The 21,128-nt window shown below is 44.3% G+C and overlaps 1 protein-coding gene across 1 annotated transcript in view; it reads left to right on the forward strand.

Annotated features, from left to right (window-relative positions):
- Positions 1-21,128, forward strand: part of tmc3 (transmembrane channel like 3) — an 84,767-nt gene that overhangs the window by 53,297 nt on the left and 10,342 nt on the right. Inside the window, exons 15-17 of the mRNA XM_076110141.1 lie at positions 3,747-3,814; positions 4,185-4,313; positions 16,487-16,597. Coding sequence (XP_075966256.1) covers positions 3,747-3,814; positions 4,185-4,313; positions 16,487-16,597 — 308 coding nt within the window. The remainder of the gene's footprint in view (positions 1-3,746; positions 3,815-4,184; positions 4,314-16,486; positions 16,598-21,128) is intronic.

Genomic DNA, 21,128 nt, shown 5'->3' on the forward strand with positions numbered 1-21,128 from the left:
CAGGGATGTATTTCAGTCCGAAGGCATTGACAGATTCATAGACACGCAGTAGTACTTTACACTCTTTTCTGTGGCACACTGGAGGCCAGTGCAGAGACCTGAGAATGAGTGTGATGTGTTCACTTTTCTTGGGTTTTGTTAGAACTCTAGCAGCAGCATTGTGAATGAGCTGAAGTAGTCTGAGGGTGTTTTGGGGAGACCTGAGAAAAGACCATGACAGTAATCTAACTTAATTTTGTTCCCATTCTGTTTAGTGTGTCACATTCATTCTGGTGAGCCAGCATGCACAATGCCAGAGCCCTGGCCAAACTAAATGGAACAGTGCCATGATTAACGTTATGAATAACACGTGTTCACCCTACAATGACGTGTCAAAATGGCTGCTGTGAAAGAGCCTATTATCTCAGTTTTGTCTGTATTTAGATAGAGAGAGATTAGACACATGCAATCAATTATTTATTTACTTTTCAAAATAAACTCCGTTTACAGGAAACAAATTGGTTTAGTTTTGGCAACAAAATGACTTGGTAAGGTTTAGGAAAAGATTGGTGTGTTTAGGTTAAAATAACTAGCCCTACATTTGTTATGCAGATAAGAGTGTTAAGTATGTTACGTTATGTAAAATGTCACATAACTTAAATAGGGAAGTTAAGTATGTTACGTAATTTATATAGGTTACAATAACTTAACGTTGACTTTTGGTTTTGTACGGAACATGAAGTTACTTCCTGGGTGAAAGTACTTGTACTTGATGTTAAGTAAAGTATGTCTTGTAAGTTTGTTACTTAACTTAACTCATACAAGGTTAAAGTGTGTTACGTAAAATCTATTCCGTCCTCCTTCCTGCTCTTTATACTACGTCCCCTGACTTCTTCCTTCACTCCCACCATAACTATGGTCACCTTGAGGGTCATGGTTTGACAAATAGGGCCACTGGCCAAGCTGCTGTATTTGACGCCTTGGGAGTGAGAACGGGCTGTGGTGGGCACAATTTCTTCCAGAGTTCTGTGGTCAAACGCTTCAAATCCAGCCAATTTAATATTTATTTCTGACAGGCTGAGGACAGATTGTGGCTGATGAGGAATGGCTATTCAAATTTGATAAATATAGGGGCATCATTCTCACTCTACGTGTCAAAACGGTGATTCGGACAGGATGTGCAGTTGTTAAGCCTGCTCTTTGGCGGTGATGGGGTCCAAAGGATGCAGTGGGTCCATGCTCAATAGAGGAAAGTAGAAGGATGTTGGGGAGAATAGACACGGGGCTGAGATTTGACTGGCAGTTATTTGAAATGTGGCAGTGCTGATTAATGGGGGTTGACTGATGAGGAAAACTTTTGGTGACTTTGCTTATCAAGCCTGTCAGCTTGGGCAGGAGAGAGACGTTTTCTCTTTTTGTCGTCTTTGTTATCAGCTAGGTTGGTGTCAGAGTGTGCTTGGTTGGGGTGGAGGCTGACGACGTGGTAGTGACTGCAGGGTGAATGTAATGACAGCGTTAGCCAGTGTTTCTATTTTATCAGTGAATCCCAAAAGCACTGAGGCACGTACATGGGGGAGTGAAGGGCGGAGGAATTAGGAGACCGATCCATGAGCTGGTTGTCAGCATGTTTTCAGGCTGTAGTGTTTTGTCTTTGTGGTGCAGAGGCTGCTGTTTATGCTCACCTTTGTCTGTCTGTCAGATGTCCTTGGCTGGAGTTGGCTGAGTTTATGCCGTAAATGTTGCCCTATGGGAGTACATTCCTGCAATTATCTTTAGGTTTGGCAGCCAGATCCCAGCAGGTAAAAAATACTAGTCCCCGCACATCTCTTCACTGGTTTAGCTTCAGTGAAGCTGGGGAGATTTATAGAGTCATTTAGAGTCAGCTGTCCATTGAAATCAATAACTCACCAGCGGGAGACACCGGCAGAGTGTCATGGAGTTCAGAGTCTTCTCCAGTGCAATTATCCTTGCTCAGAGGCACGTTGTCTAAGGTAGGTCTGTCAGAAGACCAGTAAGTTGCTGTTTGGGAACTAAAGGCAGTTGAATGATGATTGTGACCCAGAGTTTTAATCATTAAGGAACCTCCCAAATATCTTTTAGACAAAAAAAAAATGATTAAGTTGATTTTGGCAGAGAGCCACCTTATAAACAGTGTGATAAAAAAAGTAGTAATGCACCAAAAATAATATCGAAATGAAAAGAGAGCAGAGAGAAAGAGCAAAAAGAGCCATTGCACTGTAGCAAAGCAGGAAGTAAACTTAGATTAGCTTTCGTACAGTTTATTCTGTTCAGCTCGTTCCAATATTTTGTCGAAGCCAAGCTACATGATGTGTTGTTTACTCTGACTGAAATATGTAAACGTTAAGACTCTTGAGTAGGTGCACGGTTGTATGGTTTAAATTTCATCATCATTAACATAATCGATGCGCCTAGAACTGCCAATTGACAAGGTTACCTGTTCAAGTGCTGAAATCAGCAGACAAAAAGATAAGTGAAGCAGTTTCAGTAGTGGTACTAGAGGACACAAAACTATTAGAAATATGAATAACACAGAATAATATGAATGAAACGATGTGTCATCAGAGCAGAAATAAAGAGGCGTTCCATACCAAGTGAAAGAGGTGGTCGAGAGAGATACAGTATAACATTGCCTACAGTAGGGGATGGTGCTCCACAAAGGATGATACTGGGCATCTACCTGCAGAAAGACCATGAGGCAGCTATAGACCCTTTTACAGCCGACGTCATCAGAAATATGCGCGCATATGTTCTGCCCCAGCTGTCCAGACGAGTTTGAAGTTTTAAACATTTAATTAAAACTGTTACTATATGGTGAACAGAAAATGAATTTTCTTCGTCATCTAATTATAGTTACAGTAATATAAATGTTTTTAAATCCAAATTCATTCAGATTAGAGCATTATGATTTCAGGTCAGTATTTTTCCCCAGTGGAGGGAGATAGAATATATAAATGACATTACGAGTTCATGACTCAAACAACTGGAACACTTGTGAATTTCTGTTCCTAAACCAAAGAGAAAGCTCTAAGTACAAGAAAACTGGTGAATTGGTGCAACCAATTGTTTTTAATCATTTTTACGCCACTTGAGAACAATTCTATTTGTACTAGTTGACTTATTTTACCCTTTGTTTTGTTACGTAACTATCATACTTTAAAAACATCAGCTGTGTAACAAACACAGGCCAACTTATTTTACGTACTTATTTTAACCCTAACCACAATCCTTTCCGAGGCCTACTCTGGTGCCTAACCCTTACTAGGTTAACCGAAAGCTAAGTAAACCTTTGTTGGAAGTTTATTTTGACACACCATGCATGTAATGAGGAAACTGGCACGCTGTCTCTAAAGCTGACACTAGAGGGGTACCTAGAGCATCATAGTTTAAAGCGTAGGGCCACGGACCAAGCGTTGGTGTTTGACGAGTTGGGAGTGAGAACATGTTGAGATTTAAGGTGAGCACAGAGCAGATGAATGTGAAAACAGCTTTCTAGTGTCAAACTGTTACTTAACAGTGAGTAACACATTTTTGAGTGGAGGGAGACTTTAAATACATTTCTTGGTGGCACAAATTATTGACATTAAACATGGTGATAGTGTAAACATATTAGCAAAAGGAAAAAACAAAATAAACAGCCTGTTTAACCTTGAGTTAACATTGAATGCATCATTTAAGGACTCTATGGTTAAAAAATTGAAAGGAAAAAAACACAGCAACACATTAATGATTTTTCTGTCTTTTTTCAGCCTGAATATGGAGAATTCAAAATAGCAGAGAATGTTTTGCATCTGATTTACAACCAAGGGATGATCTGGTAAGTCCAAAAATGTCTCTAAAATCATCAACAGAAAATGAAATATGGAGGATATCTTTCTCTCATATACCTTGGCCCTCACTGTGTGTGTAATAGAAGATGTAATTCAGAGTTAATAGTCTGGCCGGTGCTGACCAGTCTCCATGACCCTGTTTAAAAGAATGTGGCCCTCTGTGATCTCTCCATTACACCTCTGTGTCTGGCTCCACTGTATTTCCTCAACTCATTTCAGAAATGTCGCCTTGCAGCAATAAACATAATGAAGCAAAACCATGAGCCACAGGATGTAATGTGTGTTATATGAGGTGTGACCCCAGTGGTTGTGTGTGTGTGTGTGTGTGTTACTGACTTTTCTCTTTCTCTCCTCCAGGATGGGAGCGTTTTTCTCTCCCTGTCTTCCTGCCTTCAACGTGTTGAAGCTGATTGGTCTTATGTATCTGAGGAGCTGGGCCGTCCTCACCTGTAATGTTCCCCATCAGCAGGTGTTCCGAGCCTCCAGGTTTGACATACACGTATACACACACACACACACACACACACGTTTGTGCATGTATGTGGGTGCTGTTAATATGCTGTATATAACTGGGTGTGTCATTAACCTTTGCTGATATCAAGAATAACATTTTTAATAATCAAATGTGTTGATGTCACCACACTGACATCCAATTATTACTAACATCAAACTGCATCTGCAATGATAAGTTTTGCAGATGAATAAGGCATACCGTATTTTCCGCACTATAAAGCGCACCGGATTATAAGGCGCACCTTCAATGAATGGCCTATTTTAGAACTGTTTTTATATATAGGGCGCACCGGATTATAAGGCGCATAGAATAGAAGCTACTACAGTCAAACGTTTGACTGGGGTTGCGTTATGCATCCACTAGATGGAGCTGTGCTAAAGGGAATGTCAACAAAACAGTCAGATAAATCATTCAGTCAAACTGTATTGACGTCGTAAGCGTGTCTCTTGAAAGGTGCCATTTTGGGGTCTTTATACACACAAGTGGTGTTGGACTAGGAGTAAGCACAGTACCAGTGTTTACCGCGGTGCGGCTTTGTAGTTTACCAGTCGTACTGAAACATTTTGACAGAGCGCCGTGTACAACCAGTATGGATCAACCAATTAACCAATTGATCCATATATAAGGCGCTCCGGATTACAAGGCGTACTGTCGTTTTTTGAGAAAATTAAAGGCTTTTAAGTGCGCCTTATAGTGTGGAAAATACGGTACATACCGAACATAGTATCAGTCTCAACTAATGGGGCATCTAAACAGACAAAGATACACACTGCCAACGGAAACAGCTGATTATCTGAGAAACAACCATGTCAATCTAATTCCTACTTATTTACAGTACGCTATCAGTATTTACAGTAGCCTTTTAGCTAGGATAACATAACCATTGGTGATTGGACTGAAGTCAAGCAGTATAACAGTGATCCAACTGTTGGCCCTGGCAGCAGATTATTTAAAGTTTGGAGGTCCCTTTGGGCCCGCAGTTGACCCATGGCCTGCAACAAGTGACGCGGTGTTCGCCCTCTATCGGCGGCCCTGGCTACATGCATTTAAAGGTTCTCTATATACAATATTTAGATCATTAATATATCATCTGACAACTATCATCTATTTAAAGATATAGTGGACTAATGTCGACCTGAGCAGAGCATGAAGTCTCTCCTTCTGTGTGTTCTTATCAGAGCTTCTCTTTGCTTTGTTCACAAGTATGATCCTAGTAAGTGTCCTCAAACTTCATTCTCTCTAATGGCCACCAGGGGGCGACTCCTCTGATTGTATAGAAGTCTATGAGAAAATGACTCTACTTCTCTCTTGATTTATTACCTCAGTAAACATTGTAAACATGAGTTTATGGTCTCAATCTCTAGTTTCAATTCTTCTTCAACACAGCATGCTGTCCATTTAGTAAATTATGGTCCATTTAGAGTCAAACAGACCATAACGCAGGGTGGGGTTAGGGCGGGGCTAACTTGTGATTGACAGGTCTCTACCAGAGCCATGTATGGCGTCCCTCACTCCTCCTCAGTCCAAATATGGTCACTTCCATTAACTGGTTACAAAAAGCCAAGATAGCGACGGCCAAAACACCGAATTTGAGGCTTCAAAGTGGAAATTTACAAACCAATGGGTGAAGTCACGAGAACTACGTCCACTTCTTATGTACAGTCTATGGTAAAAATGCAAGAAAATTGTTGGGATCTGACTATGTGCCTCGCGATGTGCTTTGAAACAAAGGGATCTGAGCCTGCCTATTCTGCAAGCAAGGCAGAGCCTGATTTGAGTTTGATAAGCATTCAAACCCCCACTAGAAAGAAGTTCATATCAAGGTGTGAACTCTTCACCCAAATGCAACACTGCGATCTAATTGGCCGAGGGCCACAGACACCCCAGGACCCCTGTGGTTTGGCACGGTTTCCATAAAACAGTCTCTCTCCCTCAGCTCCTTGCTTATCCCGCTGATGTCGAGTCGGTGAAAGGAGGCACGCAACGTTGCTGTGTTTAAAAGAAAATCCTAGGTTTTAAACTGTTTTATATTCGCTAGACGAATCTACTGGACTGTTTGTTTGTTTTGTTTCGCTTCCTGGGAGAGGAAGTGGACAATTTTCCTGCAGAAGTGAAGAAACGGATTCTTCAGAGAGAGAGAAGCACATTTCTCCTCTCCACCGAAGCCGCCTTTGTTCCAGCCGTAAGGAAAGAAAGATTCCACGAGCCAAAGAAATTCTCTGACGCACAGAGAGTTTTATCACTCCTGTCTTCCTCTGTTGCTCTGCTTCCAGCCTGCAGCGCTGCTTCCAGTGCAGCTTGTTTTAAGTAGAGCTTTTATCCAATCAGATTTCACCCCTATGTCTCTATGTAAGGAGAGAGGCCCAAGGTCCTCTTGGTAGACTTTGCAGATTAAGTGAATGGGGACGATATTGTTGATTGTCATAGTGTTCAACCAATCTGATCTTTAGTTTGACATGTTGGGCGTATTCTTTGATGTGCCGATGCTACCCAGGTAGCCTGCTAAGTACGTCAGCATTAACGTGCGCCGTGATTGGTCAGTGGGCGAGCGCGCGACTAATGTGAAATTTAAGGAAGCTTAAAGCTTGTTCCTGGCTGACAGCGTTGCACATTTCATGGCTGGGAATGTGTTTCATTTTAACTGAGCATCTTGGTGTTTGGAGCTATGCTACGCTAACCTGTGGACGCCATAGCACGGCAGGACACTACGGTACTTTTGAAAACTTTTGGGAGAAACCCGAGTGGAGATCAACACGTTCGCAGGGAAACGCAGCTCCACAATTGCGGTCCGCCCGCAGCTGGGGGCTGGCGGTCGCGGTCGGTCCGCGGCTGGGGGTCCGCGGCCGGGGGCCGGCGGTCCGTGGTCGCAGTCGGCTGTCGCCGGCCGGTCGCGGTCGATTCGTCCATGAATCGAGAAGGACTTCTTACTGGAACTGAAACCATGTACTGGGATTAAACTCTTTAACAAAGAAAGGAGGATGGACTTTGTCTTTAAGTGAACAGCATTCGATAAGTGACAAACTGCATTTGTTTTTTACATCTGCAGTAACGTTACTACTGTTCATTTGTTTATCGTGTCGTTTTTATGAATAATATTTGAATGGCTCGTGCTCTTGTGTGGTGGAATGCATGGATCCGCTGCAGCTCTGCTGGATTGATGTGTCATGCTTTGTTGTCATATAAATATATGTGACTGGTTCTTATGACTTTGTTGTTGTCATTGTTGATTTGACTATGCATTGTCCGTTAATGACGCAGCGTCCCGTCATACACGGATTCATGTATCTGCACCGTAGCTGTTCAACTGTAGTAGGACAGCACAGAAGGCCCAGGTATAAAATGCACGGCCCGCCACTTTTGTGCATGTATGTGGGGGGTGTATGTGTGTAGGGGAGGAGTGAACTACTCAGACAGTGGTAGAATGTAATCTCAAGCGGGGCCGGGGCCCGTGGGCCTACAAACAAGATGGCGGAGGTAAGAGAACTACTACAAAATAGGGGGAGGTGGCTATGTACGTAACCACGTGGATCGACGCACAATGTGGGTTGAGACAATAGACTACGTTCACCTACGTGTCTGAGATGGTTAGCTAAATCAGTATGTGTGTCTAACTATGTGTGTGCGTGTTAGTAGGAAGAGAGAGAGAGAAAGAAAGGAAAGCCGAACTCTAAAGCACGGCACTTAGCGCCGCCGTAAGATGTAAGAACAGCTTTTCTATCACGTAAAAACTCTGCCACGTTTATACAGTGATAGTTACAGTTCTAAATCCTACTCACGGAGCCGATTGAAAGAAGAGAAAACAAAACGAACAAAATAAAATAATCCCCAAATCAAAGCAGATCTTTATCACCGCGGTGAAATATGAATATTACTTTGCTTTCTTATCACCCCGGAACCTGGCCGGCGAATCGAGGTTCGGCCCGCCGTGGTTCTGGTCTTTAAAGTAATAAAATCACAATCTCCAAATTCACTGGCAGTGACTGATCTAATACAACACGGTTACAGCTGCAGGAAATACACAGTATAGCAGGACTCAGCGGTCCGCGATGCTTGCACAATAACACCTTCTAAACACAACATTAAACAAAACAAGCTAAGGAATAACACACTAAATGACCTAAATTAAGCCCAGACACCAGATAAACTCTTACTATGAGAAGGTTTCTTTTGGTCGGATTGGTCCTTCGAGTGGGGAACTCCACTCGGTTGCACAGCTCCAAGCGTGGCTCAATTCAGCCTCAGTCTCTGCAGAGAGGAGGGCTCTTCGGGGGAATTGTCGTCCTTTGGCCGGCACTGTATACAATAATGGTGAGAGAACGGGTCGTAGAAGTTATCCGTTCTCTCACTGCAGGATCCAAAAACAAAAATATAAAACAGTCTATGTTCGTCCAGCGAATTTGACTTGAGACCTAATAGAATTTCTTGAGAGGCAAACGTTTCCTTGTGGACCTCCTGGCACCAAACGAGTTTGGACGGAAAGGGGAGATTTGAAACTCGCGCTTGGTTTTATCAGATGCCTGTCCTCAGGTCATAAAACCGGTGGGGGGTCCCTTTTGTCCAATGAGGGGCCAGCATTTAAATTTGGCTGGAGCTGTTAGGTGTGGCACATTCCTTAGATCTTGAGTGTCGCATCTACCAGGATCAGGCCTCTTGTTAAGCATCAGGCCAACATATGCTCCTTTGTTTAAAAGCACATGTGAGGGCCTTAGTCAGCCATCAGTTCAGAGTCAGACCCCAACACACATCATATACACACGCACAGTAGAAGAGAGAGAACTATTTTATCTCACACACTCAGTGAACTAAATAACACATGACTTCATGTCCATATTTTCTCTGAAATCCCACACTCCTGTGATCTTCTCTTTGATAAAGATGAAACAGCATCAGCACCAATGTGCGAAACACAGGGAGTCTCAGGGGTCCGAGACTTCTTGATTGACACTTCAGACCCCCTGCAGCCCCACTGGCGGGGTCTCTTAACCTTTTAGTGACTACAGCCCCCTAGCCCTATTTTTAGGCCTCTGCTCGAAAATTGCATACCCATACTTAAAGACTGTAGATCTGAAACTACAAGGTCTATTTTAATAATTTTGATGGTATAATACAGGTAAAACTTGTGAGAGACTTGTTCAGATGTGTAAATATTGTGTATATGTTACTGGTTAATAGTGAACGAAGATGGCACACAGCTCAAATTGAAAAGTTTCAGGTTCACCTGAAAAAAAAGCACTTTTATTGAACATTGTTTTTGAAATAATGCAGATTGAAGCCTAAAAATACTCCACAGTCATAGCACAACAGGTTTGTGGTCTGTCCAAGCTAATTTTACTTAGCAGGCCAGCATAAATCAGGTCTGAGTACAGAATTTCAAGCCAAATTTTCATTTTTGGAACCAGATTTTGCGCTGCTCTTTTCTAATTTTATATACTATATAACTACATATTAACTATATATTCACTTGCTTTATCACTAAGAGTGTTCAATACATCGTAATAAAGCAGTTTGCAATCATTTTCAGCCATGTTCAGTTATTTCCAGATGTCATATGTCTCATCCATGAAAAGAACCTGCTCTGACTCAGTGTGTATGTGGGATTTGTAAGGCCTGTGATTTGCGGATTTAATCATATGACACGTTGTTAGGTCCGGAATAGTCCATTGAAATCATAACACAATTATTTGTCACTTGCAATTGTCACTCAAATATGTTTTAAAAGCCTATTAATGTCCAGCAGATTTTATCAATCAAACTGCACAAAACAAAATTCACAAATATGAGTGCGAGAGAAGATTTTCTGCCTGAAATAACACAGAGCAGCAACGGGTTGCAGAAATGAGCCTGTCTTTATGTCTGTTTGTGGACCTAAACAGACTCCCTTTGGACAAATTTGATCCAGTGCCTTTCGTGAGAATCTCAATTAAAGCAGATTATCATCGGCAACAAAAAGGAGCAGAGCCAAGGTGTGTGTGTTGGGTTTCGAGCCTGTGCATGTGTGTTGGGTCAGGGTGAGAGAGGCGAGTGTACTATGTGCATTCTGCTGCAGGGCAGAATTTGGAGACGGGACCCTCCTAGGAATTTTACACACTGATCAATACTCTCATTATTAATTATCACTAATGGTTTAATTTTCCAGCTCTGCTGTGGTAGTGACAAATCAGTGTGTAGTCCTACAGTACTCAAACACACACTCACACACACACACACACACGCATGCACTTTGTTAGGATGCCCGAGCGGCCATGGAGGAAAATGAGCAGATCAGGAGTCCGGACGAGGTTTCAGCTGAAGTTTCATTTAGTGATGTGACCTTTCGTGTCAAGGCTTCGAAGCTTGTGTCGAGTAATCCAGGAAGATTTTTGTGAAGCGCGTGTGGTGACGTTCGAAGCCTCCCGAGCCGACCGTACCACGTGTATGAAGGCAAATCACTGTCAAAATCCGAGAGCCCAAATGAGATCCATGCGCGCGCGAAAATCAAACAGCCGCTCGCGTATTTTACTTTGACGAGCGCTTTTACGTCACTCCGCGAGCAAAATTCACTCTCGTGCGAGCAAAATTTTAACCCACTCGCTCGCGAGTCTTTTTCCTGCTCGCTCGCAAGTAGTTTTTCTTTTTGACAGTAAGTGGGCGGACCCAGTCGCCATTGTATCTCTACATCTAATTGGTTACAATCCTCGTCTTGGGATAGACCGGATATCACTCTGACACAGATGCTAGTTCTGATAGAGGTGGTTTTCAATCCGCCACTAAACACTACTCCACTACATCTCAAGATGTTCTACATTTGTCTGACAGGTTTTGTAAACTTTTCAGACTGTAGAGGCTGATGAAATACAAATTATGTTAATAGAGTTGTTAAATACAACAATTAACAATGTGTTAAAGTCAAGTTGCTCAGATTGGTTTAAATTCACCCCATCATTCTATTACAGACAATGTGTGTTTGATACTCAAACCTCTTGTGACAAACAGCTCAAAGAAACTCTTTGATCTTAATTGATTAAAACATGATGTGATCATATTTAATCATAGTGTTGTGTTTACAGAAGAGATATAATATAGTTGTATATAATATGAGCAACAATTTGGACCTGCTCAAAGATCTGGAGCCAAGATTAGGGACCACCGTTTGTATATTAACTGTTAAATCACTGACAAGTAATTAGTGGATGAAAAAGTATTCAGATCCTTCACTGCAGTAAACGTACTAACCATACTGATGAAACAATAATCCACTACGAGTAAAAGACCTGCATTCAAAACCTTAGTCAATGTTATTATCAGCAAAATGTACTTTAAGTGCAGAAAGTAAAAGTACCCGTGCAGTAAAATGTACATTATTTGCCCCTGACCTGCAATCTGAAAATCTCCCCCTAGCATCTGTGTCAGAGTGATATCCGGTTTATCCAAAGACGATTGTAACCAATTAGATGTAGAGATACAATGGAGACTGGGTCCGCCCACTTACTGTCAAAAAGAAAAACTACTCGCGAGCGAGCAGGTAAAAGACTTGCGAGCGAGCGGGTTTAAGCTTCGCGAGCGACTTTTGCTCGCGCGAGAGTGAATTCTTCTCACGGAGTGACGTAAAAGCTCTCGTCAAAGTAAAATACGCGCGCGGCTGTTTGATTTTCGCGCGCGCATGGATCTCATTTGCGCTCTCGGATTTTGACAGTGATTTGCCTTCATACACGTGACTGATTCAGGAAATGGTTCATGGGTCTCGCGTGCGATTCGAAATCTAAGGGGCAGCGAAACGCAATGGATCCCCTGTCACATTTTGTGTACTTCGGACTTTATTGCATGTTTGTTTGCAAACTATTCTCTGTACCCCAGCTTCATCTGTGCCATGTGAAAGGGTGTTTTCTAAAGCAGGCGAAACAATCTCAAAAAAAAGAAACCGCCTGAAGCCCAGCACTGTGGAAAAGTTGTTATTTTTAAATACAAATGAATAAAATGTTGTCCCTAGTAACACAAGCACATTCACATCACAAACCTCTCCCCAATTTGTTTCCACTTTCCCTTTTGACCCTGCCATTGTATCATAAAGACAGACACCATATTAATAAGTTCATAAGTTATGTATTGGCATCACAAACATCATTCCTTCATTTATTCAATTCAATGCTTCACACACCAAAGCCATGGCGTCTTTATCATCACTCTGTCTGTTTTACACAGTGGTGTATAAAGTACTCAAAAGCCATACTTGAGTAAAAGTAAAGATACCTTACTGGAAAACTACTCCAGTAAAAGTAAAAAGTCACCTATTAGAATACTACTTGAGTAAAAGTCTTAAAGTATCTGATATTTATTGTACTTAAGTATCAAAAGTAATTTTCTGATATTAAATGTACTTAAGTATTGAAAGTAAAAGTACAAGTAAACGCTGTTAATAAAAAAGCAAAGCGTCAGAATTATGAAGTTTATTCTTTTAAGTGCTGTGGCCACCATGACCAAGGACAAGGAGTTGTGTTGAACATAATTGTGTTGGCTGTGATCCATCCAGGAGCAACAATGTTCAACATAATATATTGTACATAAGTATACTTTTGCATCTACTATGAACTTATCATCATAATTCTCCGAAAAGCAATATGACACTATGAAGGAGTTGTAACAGTGTGTTTATAAGTATGCTCATTCCGACTAGAGGATGTAGAGGGCAAATGCATAATATTATGTTCAGCAAGAAATATCCACTTGATGCATCAGGTCAGTGTTGTGAGAAAGGACACCTGACTTGTAAACTCCTATGGGCCTGATTTGAACACAACAGGCAAAGGTTTTGCTCAAGCTGAATCTGCAATTGGGCGACTGCTACCATCATAACTCCATCTGATCATCCACAAAATGACTCAAATATCAAAACATGATCAATACTAAAGCAGCACCGAAAGTAACAACCCAGTCATTACTTGAACCTGAAAAACGTCCTGTTCATCTTCAAAAGAAGTTGGTTTTCAAAATTGCGAGAATTCCGTCTCGCTCTTCTTGGGCTGAAGACTAGTCCTGCGATGCTAAATAGCCTTTCACAGGCCGCTGAGGCAGGTAGAGGTGTGTTCAGCTTCACAGACAGCTTGCGCACAGCTGGGAAGGATTTCCCTAATGCTGCGCTCTCGCGGCTCCTGTCAATCCTATGGTGTAGTGGCTCGCTAACGTTAGCCAACTAGTGCTGCACAACTGTCAACACTTCCTCAGCTCACTAACTCGCTAGCGATCCCCAGGTGTTGGTCTTCGTCACCACCGTAGTTTGTTGCGGGAGTAGCAGGTGCTTCCATTTCTGCTTCCATCATGAAATCAGTCATCGTAGAGTGGAATTATACTCATGTAGTCGCTCGCTAGCTATAGCATATAGCATCCTGGGCATCACTGGGAATCAAAACACCGCGGCTTTGAGAGCACTTGTTTGCAATTGCGCATTAACGTGATTAACCAACGATTTAACTTGCAAGCTAGGACCACTGATTCACCAAACCTGCTTGCTTGCAGTCTCTGTTCCACCACAGTCCCTGACGTTGGTCTCATGATTCATTTTGTTTCTAAAGATAGATTTGATTTTGTAGCGAGTAACGAAGGTTTCAGGGGAAATGTATCGGAGTAAAAGTATCAGTTTTCTTTGCAAAATGTAGTGAAGTAAAAGTAAAAGTAAACAGAAATATAAGTAGTAAAGTACAGATATCCAAAAAAACGACTTAAGTACAGTAACGAAGTATTTCTACTTCGTTACTATACACCACTGGTTTTACATTTATTGTCCACTTGATGGCACATTAGAGCAAATGAAGCACCATGAAGCTTCATTTCGCCATCACTAGTTTCATTTATTTGGCTATTCAAAGCGCCCACCATCAATCACACCAGTGTCTACTAGTCTCCACTCGTTCACCCTACACAACAAAATGAGCCCCCTTTTATACACCTGATGAATTAGACCAGACAGACCATCCACAGGTAAGTATATCCATAAGAATATATGTACAATAAATAGTCACATGATTTCACCAACCCCAAAGTTATCAATAATAATTTACCAATATTTACCATCCCTATAAATAGAGTAAATTATAAAGAAATAATTAATCTAAATAAACAGAGCAACACATATCGTGACTTCCCCCCTACCCGCTTCCTGTGGTTGGTATGTCCCGGAACCATAAATCGGTGCTCGAGCCCCCGGGGAAGTATTTTGCCCGAACACACTGGGAAGAGGAAACAGGCAGAGGTGACTTAACCTTTGTCTTTGCAATCTATACACAATATTATTCTGCCACATAACTAATTAGACAATCAAGTCTGTTCAATCAGTCATTAACTGCCGTTGTCTATTTGTTTGTTGGCAGGGAGAACAAAAAGGAACACCTCTTTGTCCTAGCTGTGCACATGGCTCCCAGCATTCACAGTCCTACAATAAATCTATCCAATAACATTGTGTGTGGGCATTTTCCTTTGTCATCACATCACATTTCAAATACATTTCAAATACTGTCCGCAGCATAGGTAACTGCAGTGCGTCGTTACACACCTACACACACACAGGCCTGAGGCGATCAGCCTACTCTGCATTTATGTAACAAGGCTGTCATGGCCTCTTTCAGTCCTTATCAGTCACTCCCAGACGTAGTGGAAAATCGGAGCAGCCACACACACACACATTCCACCATACAGCTGAGTGAACATCTAATGTAAGCCATTGTATGCAGTTGTGCTGGATGAGAGAGACTGATAGTGAAACGTTGCTGATAGTAAATGAGGTGTTGTGCTAACCCTGCTCTTGATTGTGGAGTGCTGAGAACACTGTGTAACACTGACAACATGTCTGTTGGTGATAATATGGATTTAGTTCTAGCATCCTTCAAGTAGTCTTGTGTTTCTGGCCTCACACAAGAAATACAGGAACTACAATGGCGATGTGTTTGTCAGTTGGCCTTCACAGGTGCTAATGTATAATCAAATACTGTCAAAAGTTCATAACACTCAAAGGAGCACCACACCTTGCAGTATATTACTGTGCAAACAATGAATTGTGTTGCCATATCAGTGAAAACATACAGCAACAGGTCTTTATTCACAGAGATAGTTTTGTGAGTGTTTAGAGAACTAGCTTTAAAGAAATGGAAGCGTAATTTGGAAAATGTTTAACGTGCACAGCTAAAATATGTATTTCCCGAAAGTTTTGTGGGTTAAACATGGAGCTGGAGTGAGGGCGTAATTAGCCTAGCTTAGCATAAAGATTAGAAGCATTGGGAAACAGCTAATCTGGCTCCGTCCAGTTCAAAAATCAACGTGATCTACGTGAAATGTATGCGACCTCTTAACAGTGCAATATCATGTTTTGGGGTAAAATAAGTATGTTTGCTACGTAATTTTAACTGAAGTAAACTCTGACTTTTAGTTAAACTGGGACACAAACACAGGTCTCCTGGGTGAAAGTCCTGTGTTTGCCCTATCTGTCAACTTGGACCCCCTCACCTCATAGACTTTGATTAAGACCTTATTCTGTTGGACCTAAACATTTGTGTCTACCTCGACAAAGGATCCTAAATGACTTTCCATTGGTATTGTTTAAGTGGTGCTGGCACATCATTTTAACATATGGTGTGCCGCCACCAGGAGACATTACGTCTGTGTATTTATATCTGTTTAAATTTATAGCCCCTGACATCAAGTCGACCACAGATGGCAGTGTAGGTTATTGTGGCAGGTGAAATGCTGGTCAGGATAGTTGCTGAAACAATAGGGTCCCATATCATCCTTCAGCTGCTGCACTCATGACAGTGCAGTCAGGAGACATTGTGATCACACTCTCTGGCTGTTAAAGGAAGTGGACTCATTTCTATTGTCTTTCAAAGTGTGGATGGTGTGTACCAGAATGAAGAGCTGAACAGTTCTAGTGAGCACAGCTGCTTTGGGTTTTAAATCTGTTCATTTATGTCTGTTCCAAGAGGCAATTGTCAGCTACATGTACCACACTTCTAAAGATTTGCTGTCATTTTAAAACTACATTTGAATCATGCAGTAGCCTATACTCATTTTCCAACAGTTACTTCAATTTCTGTTGCATTTTGCTGAATTGAGGTATGAAAACAATGGGAATGTGAACATGTTTAAACACCAATGTTGTCTTTGCTTTGCTTTTTTTGTTCAGATCAAACAATTTCTACTTGGCTATGCTGCTTTTTATGCTGTTTCTGTGTATGCTGCCCACCGTCTTTGCCATAGTGAGGTACAGACCGTCACAGCACTGTGGACCATTCAGGTAAAAACATAGTTTATAGTGTCAAAAGATGTGTGTTGAAAGGAACTGCTGCGATTTATATTCCCTATCAATGGAAGGATGGACGTCCTGTAAAGGCTGTCTGCCTCCTCCTATTCTTGAAAAAAACGAAAGTTACGAATGTAACTACGGTTCTATGAATCCTGGATGACCGCCAGAGGCAGTGCTTCACACTGGATATCTTCTGTCTCGCGCATGCGCAGGTCGAATATTTATACCAAAAAAGTCATCTGTGACCTCGGATGACCCCCGTCGTCTATAAGTTCCGGTGTCATCCCGAGTTCAGTCCTATGGAATCTTCTCGCGAGTTCACGGGATTCCGAGTGACCAAGAACTCTGGCGGTCATCCAGGATTCATAGAACCGTAGTTACATTCATAACTTTCGTTCTATTTCATCCTTACTGACCGCCAGAGGCAGTGCTTCACACTGGATGACTTATACCAAAAGAGTCACGAGGAAGCACAGTAACTACCTCGTATAGCTCCGGCAGAGAAAATTGGCCAAAGAACCCTCCCCAGTGGGTGAGGGGTGGCAACGTTAACTCTGTAGTGTTTGGTGAATGTGCTCGGTGATGCTCATGAGGCCGTAGCACATATATCCTCCACAGGCACACCTCTCAGGGCTGCCCTTGGCGTGGAGACACTCTTGGTAGAGTGACCCTTCATCCCGGATGGCCGAGCGCAGTCGCTCGCCTTGTATGTATAGGCAATGGCCTCCACTATCCAGTGGGATAGGCGCTATTTTCTTTTTTGAAGTAGCACAGCCCTTCTTAGGCTCACCATAACTGACAAAGAGCTGCTCCGACTGCCGTATGCAGGCGGTGGCTTCCACATAAGCTCTGAGGGCCCACACTGGGCACAGCAGCATTGACCTCTCCTCTCCCGATGGGGGGGTCAACTTTGCCAGCTGGATAGGCTGGTTGATATGTGAACGTATCAACACCCTTGGGAGAAACACTGCATTAGGCCACAAAGTGACACCCAAGCCATCTGAGTTCCACCTCAGACATGATTCTTTCACCGACAGGGCATGCAGCCCGTCCCCACATTGAGCTGAATTGACGGCAAGGAGAAAAAACGTTTTGGCCGATAGCCATCTCGGCTCCGCCTCTGCCAGGGGTTCAAAAGGAGACAAGCATAAGGTGTCCAGTACCAAGGGTAGGTCCCATGCAGGGGAGACCGGCCCTTACCTAGGAGGGACTGTAGAAACTCAGTACAGCAGGCACGGGGCGCTGTACTGGGACCCTGTTCTGAGCAGCACACCAGTCAGAGAACAGCTTCCACCTGTTTTTGTACTGCAGGCAGGTAGATCGCGCTGGCATTCAGAATAGTCAATCTGACTGGTTCTATGCAGCCACTCAGCGTCCGGTCGGGCCCTCCCGTGACCCATAGTTGAAGGCGGCAGGGATTGGATTGCCAAATCCGCCCTCTAGTTGCGACAGGAGATCCCTCCTGTCGGGGAAGAACTCTGACAAGCGTTTAGTAAAATCAGAGGGAATGGTGGAAAGGCATAAAGAAGATCCTCTGGCCACGTGTGAGCCAGGGCATCTTGACCCAGAGGACTGGTCCTCTCCGTCAGGGAGACCCAGTGGGGGCAGTGGGTCGACACGTCTGGGTGCAGCCGCCACTCTCACGGTGGATGCTTGTGACGGAACAGGAAAACCACAACCTGGTTCCGTTCTCCTGGTGGGTACAGGCTGGTCAGGCGAGGGGCCTCCCAAGTCAGAAGAGCACGGTGATCCCCGTAGCAACTTCTGCAGATCTGGTGCCCCATTGATAGTTTATGTGAAATCACAGCAGAGGTGTTGTCCAACCGGACAAGCACATGCTTTCCCTTCAAATATGGAAGGAAGTGCTTGAGCGCTAGCTCTAGAACCTTGACCTGCCCCTGTGGTCTTTGAGCAGACAACTGCTCCCAAGCTGTCTGTTCTGTCACACTGCACCCCGCCTTGAGAGGCAGGTATCTGTTGTGACAATCTCCCGGTGGAATGGAACCGAGCCCATGGGGACACTGTTTGCCAGTTATGCACTCTCCCTCCATGGGGATAGAGTGAGTAGGCACTGTTTTGATAATATTATTGCCCTGTATCTGTGCCACTTGGCATCCAAGTGAAGGCTGTTCAGCCATCTGCAAACCCAAGGGAACGACAGTTGAGGCAGCTGTCAGTTTACCCAATAGTCGGAGAAAAGGATGTAGGGCAACCGTCTGCCCCCTCGGAAGGGGGAGAGGTTGTGGTGGTTGTTGTCCACATGCTGTGGTGACAGACAGGCCCTCATAGGGCCACACTAATGAAGGTTATGCTCTGAGAAGGGCTCAGGTAGCTCCTCTCCATGTTCACCTTGAGGCCCACCGGACTGCGTGAGAGAAGGCGAGCAGTGTCCTGTGGCGCCTGAAGCCGGGATGGCACCCAGGTCAGCCAGTCGTCTAAGTACGGCAGTATGTTCACGCCCTGTGATTGCAGGGGGAAAGGACAGCAGTAACACACCTTGTGAACACCCATGGGGAGATGGGAGAGTCCGAATGGAAGCACCCTGGACTGAAAGTGGCGGCCTTAAAAGGCGAAACATAAAAACTGCCTGTGGTGATGCACTATGGGAATAGGCGTCTGTCGGGGGGCGACTATTCGTCCCCAAGTTCGGAGGTTGTCTGGGGGGGGGGACATAGGTAGGGTTGTATGGGTAGCGGCCCGGCCTCTCAGCAGGACGCTGAGGCCTGTGTCGGCTACTAGGGTAAGCTGGAGGCTGAAAAAAATGGCCTTGTGGGGCCAAAGTGGGACCTCTAGGTCTGTGGGGTGCAGGCATGCCCCTGCGAAGACCAGAGAACTGCTGCCTGGTCTGGCTAGCTTCAACAGTTCGCTGAAGCGCCTGTATAGCAGCTGACTCGAACAGCTCACCAGATTCCACTGGGACAGTACAGAGGGTCCTCCTACATGTCTCAGATAGGGGTGACTGCGCCAGCCAAACCTGGCAGCGAGTCTAGACCAGGGTGGACATCATACGTCCAAGTTGCCTCGACATGAGCGCAAACGCCTGCAATGAAGCATCACTGAGGCTGGAGGCGGAAGCGTCGAAGTAGCCTGCTGCAGAGAAGCTGCGAGGGCAAGTATGAGGTGGGAGAGGGAGTTGTCGATACGGTGCACAGCGCTGCTGTGTCATAAGCCCTGGATAGCAGGTCATCTTTGACCCGACGTTGGGTCGAGGGCACCTGGCATCGGGCCTCAGAGTCTCCTCAGGGGAAACAGGGGGAGGTAGACCTCACGTATCAGGTGTTCCACTTCGGCCAGCCTAGCAGACCTTACTGCTCAAGGCGTGATGCCGCAGGTCCTGCCTGAGTTCTCCGAGAGGCCCTCCCTCAGATGCTCGAGGCTAAGGCAAGAGGTCAGGGCCGTCCTCAGGCTGAAGAGGAGCTATACAGGTCCTACAGCCGGGAGAGTTTAACATGGCCGCGATTCTGGTGGAACCCTTGTCCCACTAGTTGATGCGGAATTCCAAATCAGTCTGAGCGGGAGCGCTCTGCTGAATGTTGAGAGAACAGGCAGGGGGCAGTCAGAGGAGAGTGATCTTTTCGGACACTGTCTTCACTTGGACAGTCGCTGTGGATATTGGTGACCCACCAGTTAGCCTGAGTGAGAGCACTCTGCTACTGTGGAAACAGACCCAAAAAACAGTCCTTACAGTGAGAGGGGAGCGAGGACACTCTCTTCACGAGGACAGTCGCTGCGGATATTGGTGTCCCACCAGTTAGCTTGAGCGAGAGCACTCTGCCACTGTGGAAACAGGCCAAAAAAAAAAACAGTCCTTACAGTGAGAGGGGAGGGAGGACACTCTTCACTAGGATATGTGCTGCAGATATTGGTGACCCACCAGTTAGCCTGAGCGAGAGCACTCTGCTACTGTGGAAACAGACCCAAAAAACAGTCCTTACGGTGAGAGGGGAGCGAGGACACTCTTCACTAGGACACTCGCTGCGGATATTGGTGTCCCACCAGTTAGCTTGAGCGAGAGCACTCTGCTACTGTGGAAACAGACCCAAAAAACAGTCCTTACAGTGAGAGGGGAGCGAGGACACTCCTCACTAGGACTGTCGCTTGTAAATAGTGGTGTCCCACCAGTTAGCCTGAGCGAGGACACTCAGCTAACTGTGATAGCCGTAATGTTACAAAATCAATGGACACAATCCCAGTATTAACTTAGTCTAGTTAGTGTCCCACCAGGTTAGCCTGAGTGTGGACACTGCCAGCTACGACAGCCGTAATGCGTAAAAAGCATCAATGGGCACAACATCAATGTTGATTTAGTATAACTAGCATTCACTGAGTTAGCCTGAGCGAGAACACTCTGCTAACTGTGATAGTTGTAATGCTACAAAGTTGATGGCCACAGCCCCAGTATCAGCTTTGTTTAGCTAGCTTCCCCCTGAGTTAGCCGGAGCGGGGACGCTCTGTTAACTGACAGCCGTAAGGTTACAAAGTTGATGGACACAGTCCCAGTATCAGCTTTGTTTAGCTAGCG

This window comes from Anarhichas minor, unplaced genomic scaffold (genome assembly GCF_050575085.1).
Source record: "Anarhichas minor isolate MPS153535 unplaced genomic scaffold, ASM5057508v1 ptg000042l, whole genome shotgun sequence".
Classification (NCBI taxonomy): Eukaryota; Metazoa; Chordata; class Actinopteri; order Perciformes; family Anarhichadidae; genus Anarhichas; species Anarhichas minor.